This window comes from Epinephelus moara, chromosome 18, assembly GCF_006386435.1.
Source record: "Epinephelus moara isolate mb chromosome 18, YSFRI_EMoa_1.0, whole genome shotgun sequence".
Taxonomy (NCBI): domain Eukaryota; kingdom Metazoa; phylum Chordata; class Actinopteri; order Perciformes; family Serranidae; genus Epinephelus; species Epinephelus moara.
The window spans coordinates 12,113,721-12,122,739 of NC_065523.1; the positions used below are offsets into that span (position 1 = coordinate 12,113,721).

Below are 9,019 nucleotides of genomic sequence, written 5' to 3' on the forward strand. Positions count from 1 at the left end.
TTTTTGGAGTACTCAAATAAACTGGCCTTTTTCCCGAATGCTACTCTGGTCTCCTGCTCGTGAGGGATTCATTACAATATCGTAACATGGTTTAGATTTCTAAATAAACATTCACCTTGTCGCTAGATAGACCTACTCCTGAGAAACTCTTGTCTGCGCAAGGCTTTTTGTCCCTACGAGGCCACCGTCATTTACCCGACGGGAGGGGTGAGCGAGTGAGCCCTGCAATCTAGAATTTGACCACTGATATCACTGTTTTCAACCCATTTTACACACTGGCCCTTTAAAGTACTAAAAGAGAAAAATGTCCCTTGTTGCTGTTCTTTTATTATATATTATTAGATTATTATTATTACTTGTGCATTAATGTAAAAGCAGGATTTTACTGTTTTAGCTGGTGTTGAATTATTAACAAATGATTATTTTCATTTTGAATTCATCCGCTGATTATTTTCTCCATTAATCGATTGATTGGTTTGTAAACATCCTGAAAATAGTGAGAAATCGGTTTACTTCTTAACAAAACATTATACTTCTGAAAACTCTTTATATGTTTTGCATGCAAACATTTTAACTTGTAAGCTGTCAGACAAATACAGAGAAGTAAAAAGTACAATATTCCCCACTAAATTGTAGTAGAAGTACGAAACAGCATGAAATAGGAATACTCAAGTGAAGTTCAAGTAGATGTAAAAAGTAAAGGTACTTGAATATATATAATTAGTTGCATCCCACCACTGAGTTTAATTTCTTATGTGGCTCATTTTAGCTGAATGCTCGCGTCAAATGGAAGAGAGAGAGAGTCTCATCTCCCAGCTGACGAGAGGGAAACAGGGATTCACCACACAGATTGATGAGCTGAAAAGACTGATCGAGGAGGAAACAAAGGTAATCAGAGGTTTGCAAACACTGGCACTTCTTCTTCTGCGTCACTTGTCTTGGTTCATGACATTCCTCATCGATGTCTTCCTCGATAGGCAAAAAACGCCCTGGCTCACAGTTTACAGTCGGCCCGTCATGACTGTGACCTCCTGCGAGAGCAGTATGAGGAGGAGCAGGAGGCCAAAGCTGAGCTGCAGCGCAGTTTGTCCAAAGCAAACACTGAGGTGGCTCTGTGGAGGAACAAATATGAGACTGATGCCATCCAACGCACCGAGGAGCTGGAGGAAGCAAAGTAATTATACACTGAGATTAAATCAATACATCAGGCTAATGCTGGCTAAAAGTAAATATTAGATAGCAAACAGTTCCTTATGTGATGAAGAGTAAAAGAGTGTACATTATATTTAATTTATTTTGATTAACATTAGATTAAAAAACATTAAAGATAGTTTTTTTTCTGTTGATTCTGATTTCAATACACACTTCATTTTGTGGGTTTATAAGTAGAATAATCTAATAATCATCCAATAAAATTCAACAATGTTTGAGGAGGTTTATTGGAAAGGATGCTGTAATTTTTTACTAATAAGGAAAATAAAGACAGTGTTTATTTGGATGACTACCAGTTAATAATTCCAATTAATTGCTAGCACAGCTGAGCAAACTAAAATATTATTAATTTCTGTAGGCAAGCATGTACACTATGAAGGACAATGTTTCCAGTTATAATTGAACAATGACTAAATATTTAAAATTGATTTTTTTTTTTTTCTGGAATTAATTTCCGGAAACTGGTTTTAAACTCAACACAACAAATTAAATTCTGGCTAAAATAGCTGCAACAATAAAACTGTATTTCTCTCTATTTTAAGTGTTATATAATATTGTTATTTCCAGCAAACAAGAAAATCATTAGGAAATAACAGACACATAAAATAAAGCTTTACTTTCAGAGAAAGTTCCTTATAAAGAAAGCTGTGATTGTTTACACAGATTTTAATGAAAATAAGGTTGGTGTTTATTTGGCACAGTACATATTGATTTATTCCAGTTAGTTGCTTGCGCAAACTACGGAGTCTTGTAGTTCACAGCTCAACATTCAACAATACAAAATGTTCCTACAGGCAATCATTCAGTCCAGTATATACTGCATGAGGGATAATATCTTCAATAATATTTGAACAGTGACTTTTGTAATAAAATAACATTTGTCTTTATTTTTCGAGTAAGATATTATATTTTTATTTCCATTAAACTTCCAAGGAAATTATTCGGAATTTACAGACCTGTAAAATACAGCATTACCTGTCAAAAACATGGATATCCGTCATACTGGTTGTATTCCAACACTGACTTTATCTTAAGTCCCTTACAAAGTTCATTCCTGACAGGAAAAAGCTCGCCCAGCGCCTCCAAGAGGCTGAAGAACATATTGAGGCAGTGAACTCAAAGTGTGCCTCGCTGGAGAAAACTAAACAGAGACTTCAGAATGAGATGGAGGATCTCATGGTGGATGTGGAAAGGTCCAACAGCTTAGCTGCCACCCTCGACAAGAAGCAGAGAAGCTTTGACAAGGTATTGTGCATTACACCACATACAGTAGATGAGATCTTTATTTCACATCATTAATTATGAGTAGCTAATGTTTCAATGAATTCAGGTCGTAGCTGAGTGGAAGCAGAAGTACGAGGAGTCTCAGGCGGAGCTGGAAAGCTCTCAGAAAGAGTCTCGATCTCTGAGCACTGAGCTTTTCAAACTGAAGAACTCCTACGAAGAAGCACTGGATCATCTGGAGACCATGAAAAGGGAAAATAAAAACCTGCAACGTGAGTGAAATGTTATTGTGAGAAAATGAAAGTTTATGTGAAACATTTTTAAATCAATGATTGATTCTGAAAACACAGAGGAGATCTCAGACTTGACGGAGCAACTCGTGGAGGCCGGCAAGACAATTCATGAGCTGGAGAAGTTCAAGAAGCAGGTGGAGACAGAAAAATATGACATGCAAACCTCCCTTGAAGAAGCTGAGGTATGGCTGATAACACACCATCAAATGCTTCCTCAGTGAAAACATGGCACAAAGCATTGGTGTAATTAACCACTGATGTGTTTAAAGGCTTCCCTGGAGCAAGAGGAGTCCAAGATCCTGCGTGTGCAGATGGAGCTGAACCAGTTAAAGGCTGAAGTTGACAGAAAAGTGGCGGAGAAAGACGAGGAGATCGACCAGCTGAAGAGAAACAACCAGAGAGTGATGGAGTCCATGCAGGCCACACTGGACGCAGAGGTCCGCAGCAGAAATGACGCCCTGAGGGTGAAGAAGAAGATGGAGGGCGACCTCAATGAGATGGAGATCCAGTTGAGTCATGCTAACAGGCAGGCGGCCGAGGCTCAGAAGCAACTGAGGAATGTTCAAGGGCAACTCAAGGTACATAGCATAGAGTTAAAGCAGGAATATGTAGCTTTTAAAAGAGGAAGTAACTTAATCTTCCTCTTGCAAATGAAAAGTTTATGAGCCAAAAATTGCACCATTGCTCATGACCATGAAATGTTTTTGCATGAAAAAATTACTGAAACAATGTTCAAAAAACTTGCCAGTTAAGTCCCTGCCAATAGACTGATCAACTAATTGTTTCAGCTGTACTTATACATTTCCATGTGTTGTACAGAAAACTTGATTTGTAAAATAACTCAAGACTAAAGCTGTCAAATTATTGTAGTGAAGTAATACATATGAAGTGACATGAGAAAATACTCGAGTCAAGTAAAACTATTTCAAATTTGTACTTAAGAACACTATTTGAGTAAATTTACTTGTTAAATTACACGACTGCAATGGACAAATGCATTTTTAGGACGCCCAGATCCACCTGGATGACTCTGTCAGAGGGCAAGATGATATGAAGGAGCAGGTTGGCATGATGGAGCGTAGGACGGCCTTGCTGCAGGCCGAGGTTGAAGAGCTTCGGGCCGTCGTGGAACAAACAGAGCGGAGCCGCAAACTGTCTGAGCAGGAACTGGTTGATGCCAGCGAGCGCGCAGGCCTTCTGCATTCTCAGGTAGGTCGTTTACAAGTATCAAACTCATTGAACAAAACCTTCTTTGATTTGGAGAAGTCACATCTCTTTCATCTCTGGCAGAACACCAGTCTACTAAACACCAAAAAGAAGCTTGAGGCGGATGTAACTCAGCTTCACAGTGAGATAGACGACGCTGTTCAAGAGGCCAGGAATGCTGAGGAGAAGGCTAAGAAGGCCATCACTGATGTAAGGTGCTCTTCCAGGGCTTTTATGCTGGTTAACACAGACTTCATGGAATTAAAATACTCCTGTTGTGTTACCTCTAGGCTGCCATGATGGCTGAAGAGCTGAGGAAGGAGCAGGACACCAGCGCGCACCTGGAGAGGATGAAGAAGAACCTGGAAGTGACGGTGAAAGACCTGCAGCACCGATTAGACGAGGCAGAAAACTTGGCTATGAAGGGCGGAAAGAAACAACTTCAGAAACTGGAGGCAAGAGTATGTATACTGTATCTAGTGACATATTATAGAATATTAGTAATAACAGAAAATGAATTAGTAATCTGCACTAAAATGAGACATGATGTCTGATGACATGATGGAGAACCTGGATCTTATCAGGGGATATCCAGACTACTTACAAGGTCTCATTTCAGTTTTAATAACTGAGTTATTAAAACTGATTTAATTCAAATACATTTATGGATTTGCATGCTATTTTTTGCAGCATTGTTTAAAGTTGATATGTGCATGCATAATTTATATTTGACTGCAACTGCACAACCAAATTCCTCTCAGTCCCAGGTTGTCAAATACCAACATTTTGTTTCACCCCTCTGCGTCTCATAGCGATGCAAAGGGCACTCTTTAGCTTATCTATGTGTTGCACAGGTCAAACCCATTGAAACATGGTAATGGTCATGGTTAGGTTTCGGCAACAAAACTGCTTGGTTAGGTTTAGTAAAAATATAATGTTTGGGCTAGAATAAGTATGTTTCTTATGTAATAATAACGTGTTACGTCACATGAGTTGGACAATACATCCAAAGTTCAAAACGCCATGCCTACAGGAATTTCGTAACCAATTAATCGGAAAATTGCATTTCATGAAGAAACAAATAATAAGTGGCTTATTTTCTCACGTACATTTCTTGTTCTTGTGAACAAGTGAACATCACAATGTTTCAGTTCTACCCAATGAATTTTTCCTAATCTTCTCCGTACGTCAGCAAACAGGATAAGTGACGTGTCGCTTGCTTAAAAAATGCTGCCCTGGCTCTATTATCGTAAAGCTTCACACACCTCCAGCCTATTTTCAGAGCAACAACAAGCTGTTTCCTAGGCTCGATCAGGGCTCAATTGTTGGTCCCCGAAATGTTGTTATTGCTGGTAGTATATCTGGACAGTTTTAATGTGGGGTAATTTGCTCATTGTATGTTAGGCAGAAGTGTTATCAATATGTGTTATGTACCAAAAATGGTGACGGTTGGTTGAAATTTGAACCTTCTTAGAACTGATAATAATATGTTCCTGTGGCCACATGTTGGTTGTAGCAGATTGGAGACAAACACTGTTACCCTGAACATTAGCACTTTGTTTGGATAGTCCATTTCCAGATAGTTTATCGAGTATTTGTAACATTTCAACAGCTTATTAGATTCAACAATTCAACGTTTGCTTTCTTCTGTAGACCTATGCTGCAAAGGTTGAGTGAATAGTTCAAGCTCAACTAAATTATTCTGAGAATATGTAGGCATGGTCTTAATTGTGACATAGACTCTACAGATAATACAGTTCTCTTTCAACACGATTGTTTTCTACCATTGATTATCCAGTACATCTGCTAGAAGATAGTTTTGTCCTGCATAATTCAATCAGAATTTTAAAACAAATCAAAGGTGTGCTTCAAGCTCCTGAATCCTCCGCATATTCTCCATTTTGTTTTAATCATAATTTTACCCCATCTCAGTCTGGCCAAGCCTTTACTTGTGGAAGAATAAAGGGCTAACAACTATTGCAGATTTATACATAAATAATCATTTTGCATCTTTTACTGAGCTGAAAGAACCTTTTTTTTCCCTCAAACCCATTTTTTATTTACAAGTCAGACACTTTGTTAAAAATAATCTTAAAAACTTTGAAAACCAACCAAAGGCACATTCTTTTTATGTTTTGATGAAACATCCTGGCTCTAAAAGTCTTGACTCTAAATTTGTGTTCTTGTTTTCTAATGTGACTGTCGTTTCATCAAACCATTTCAAATCTGCATGGGAGGCAGATGTTGGTGTGGAGTTGACTGAGGAGGTGTGGAAAGAGGGGATGAAGAGGATCCATCTAAGCTTAATTAATGCTAGACTGCAGTTGATTCAGTTCAAAGTCATGCACAGATTACATTATTCCAAACACTGACAAAATGTGTTCTTACGTATCTGCTATCTGTGACAGATGTAGCTTAGCAAAAGGTACTGTAGGTCATGATTTCTGTTTTTTCCTGAGATTGTTCCTTTTTGGCAGGATATCTTCTCTTGGTATTGTTATATTTACAACATTTAGATTGAACTTGACCCATTAAGTGCCCTGTTTGGTTGTTCTGAAGCTTCTCTTGCTCTGCCACATACTGCACACAAGTCTGTGATGGTTGGCATGTAATAATAAAGAGGACTATTCCTAAGGAATGGAAGGCTACCAGTGCTCCTTGTTTCTCTAGATGGCTGAGGGAACTAGTCTCAGGGACTCACCTTGAGAGACTTCGATATAACAAACTGAGTTTGTATGATAAATTAGAGAGTATTTGGGGCCCAGTAGTTAGGCACCTTTATTCACCATCTAATAGCTCAAGTCCCCACTGTGAGTCACCATGCTTCGTTATTCTTGGCCATTTTTCCTGTCTGTTTACTTTGGTCAAGTTTTTTTTGTTTTGTTTTGTTTTGGGTTGTTTATTCATGTGGGTCAAGTATGTCTGTTAGTCTGTTTGTATATGTATTTTTTTTTTAGATATGAAGTGCACGTAACCCACAGACTACAATAGTACCACATGTCTAACCACTGAAGGTTAAAAGGTATCTGTCAGCTGACAAATCTGACTTAACCACTTCAACAAAAAATCCTAATAAAAACCCTAGAGACGTATTATAACATTAATATGCTTAAAATCATAGAAAATATCTTAAACTGTGCTCTTAAGGTCCGTGAGCTGGAAAATGAGCTGGAAGCAGAGCAGAAACGCTCTTCAGAGGCTGTCAAAGGAATCCGTAAATATGAGAGGAGAGTCAAGGAGCTAAGCTATCAGGTAAAGCTACAACAACTCACTAACTTTTGTCAGTAAGTCATTGTTGTTGTAAAAATAATCCAATCATGATAGACAGAATCCAGAAGCTTCTCTTTGCGTCTTTCAGTCTGAGGAAGACAAGAAAAACAACATCCGCCTGCAGGATTTGGTCGACAAGCTCCAGATGAAAATGAAGGCCTACAAACGCCACGCTGAGGAAGCTGTGAGTCCATCACATTAAAATCTATTTAATCATGTGTCACATCATCAATACCAGTGCAGGAATGTAACTAAGTACATTTACTCAAGTAATGTACTAAAGCACAAGTTAGAGGTACTTCTGCCTTACTTGAATAAAAAATCCAACATACACATTCATGCAGCAGGTAATACTTGTCTCAAAACACTGACAGGGAACATTTTACTGCACAATAAGTACTTTTACTTCGGATACTTTCACTGAAGTAAAGGATCTGAATACTTCATCCACCACTGAATAATACAGTCAACATAATGCGTTTCCAGGAGGAGCAGTCTAACATGCAAATGGCAAGATTCAGGAAGGCTCAGCATGATCTGGAGGAGGCTGAAGAAAGAGCTGATGTGGCTGAATCTCTGGCCAATAAGATGCGAGCAAAGAGCCGTGAAATTGGGACAAAGGTACTGAATGTCTTTTAATTCATATGTACAGTAAATACTAACACTTAAATGTTTCTGTGGAAGGAGAAGTGGGATATTTAGAAGCTGGAATGACCACTATGTGTAATGAAAGACAAAAAACAAATTTGACATTTGTCCTTGTTGTCTGTTTGAGTGGAACTCACAGTGGTAATTAATGACAAATAAATAAGGTAAATAATCAGAGTTTTATCCCATAAATACATTTTTTTGGCTTCAATGATCAAAGCAGGTGATGGAAATTATAAAATGATGTATTAATATAAACTGTTTTTGCATCGTTCACAGGCACCAGAAGGACAGGGCGAGTAGCTGAAGGTTGGACTTGAACTCTCTGAACACCAGCTGAGACTGAGAAATGTGCATGACAGAAGTGTTTGAAAGCAAATTATATAAAATAGTTCATCATATCATATTCATATTATTGTGTGTTAACTCATATCAGTAAATCTTAGTAAAATAAATAACGCAGTCATTAGACACGTAAGTTATTTATATATTTAACTAATCCAGTAGTGATGGAGAAGACAACATGAAATGTAGCTACAATACTAATGTCTCCAAATAATGATATTACACTAAATCTCCTGTGAGATAAATGATCAAAATAGGAATTTAATTGGTGCATAAAGAAAAATAAAGAAAAACTATCCAATTGGTTTTGAAAGACTATTATTATGAATGTATACAAGTGGTATATTAATTATGCATTATGTTTTAACAGCCTCCTCTGGGCCCTGGAACCTCAAGGGCCACCAAAAGCTCCCTTTGTTGCAGTAACCTTATTAATTGAACTTTGTTCGAGGATATGAAATATCAAAGCACCATAAAATAACTGACAAGATTTGGTGATGACTCCTACTTTATTACCTGGTCTCGAGGCCCGGTTATAAAGAGGGTTCCATTTCAGATCTAGTTGTAAACCCTTAATTACTTCAGATTACACTCTGCTCATATCTTGCATACATATAAATCAGTGTTTTTAATCAAACTACTAAACTATATTCCAGCATAAGAATACTGAACAGGGAACCGAGAGGGTTATTCGGGACTTCTTAACATGATAATCTGTCTGTTATGTTTAATATACACCAAAACAGCATTTAGTTATTCTGGTCGTATTTGTCTTTGTTCAGTCTTTTCCTCTTTTGTTGGACTCACATGCATCTCATTTT

At 37.8% G+C, this 9,019-nt stretch overlaps 2 protein-coding genes across 2 annotated transcripts in view; both read left to right on the forward strand.

Annotated features, from left to right (window-relative positions):
- The window catches only part of LOC126405121 (myosin heavy chain, fast skeletal muscle-like), a 16,079-nt gene extending 11,930 nt beyond the window's left edge, over positions 1-4,149 (forward strand). The window contains exons 27-33 of the mRNA XM_050068677.1: positions 770-888; positions 978-1,174; positions 2,274-2,457; positions 2,543-2,708; positions 2,787-2,911; positions 2,999-3,079; positions 4,102-4,149. Of these exons, the coding sequence (XP_049924634.1) occupies positions 770-888; positions 978-1,174; positions 2,274-2,457; positions 2,543-2,708; positions 2,787-2,911; positions 2,999-3,079; positions 4,102-4,149 (920 nt within the window). The remainder of the gene's footprint in view (positions 1-769; positions 889-977; positions 1,175-2,273; positions 2,458-2,542; positions 2,709-2,786; positions 2,912-2,998; positions 3,080-4,101) is intronic.
- An 85-nt stretch (positions 4,150-4,234) lies between these two features.
- On the forward strand, positions 4,235-8,156 carry LOC126405544 (myosin-7-like). The gene is made up of 5 exons (XM_050069313.1): positions 4,235-4,396; positions 7,083-7,187; positions 7,294-7,389; positions 7,692-7,826; positions 8,133-8,156. Exons 1-5 carry the CDS (start codon positions 4,235-4,237, stop codon positions 8,154-8,156), a joined length of 522 nt encoding a protein of 173 aa, XP_049925270.1.
- The last annotated feature ends 863 nt before the right edge of the window (positions 8,157-9,019 follow it).

Coding starts and splice junctions, on each gene's coding strand:
- LOC126405544 (XM_050069313.1), top strand. CDS start 4,235: ATGGCTGAAGAGCTGAGGAAGGAGCAGGACACCAGCGCGCACCTGGAG. Junction 7,188..7,293: donor TCAAGGAGCTAAGCTATCAG/GTAAAGCTACAA, acceptor TGCGTCTTTCAG/TCTGAGGAAGACAAGAAAAA. Junction 7,827..8,132: donor GCCGTGAAATTGGGACAAAG/GTACTGAATGTC, acceptor CATCGTTCACAG/GCACCAGAAGGACAGGGCGA.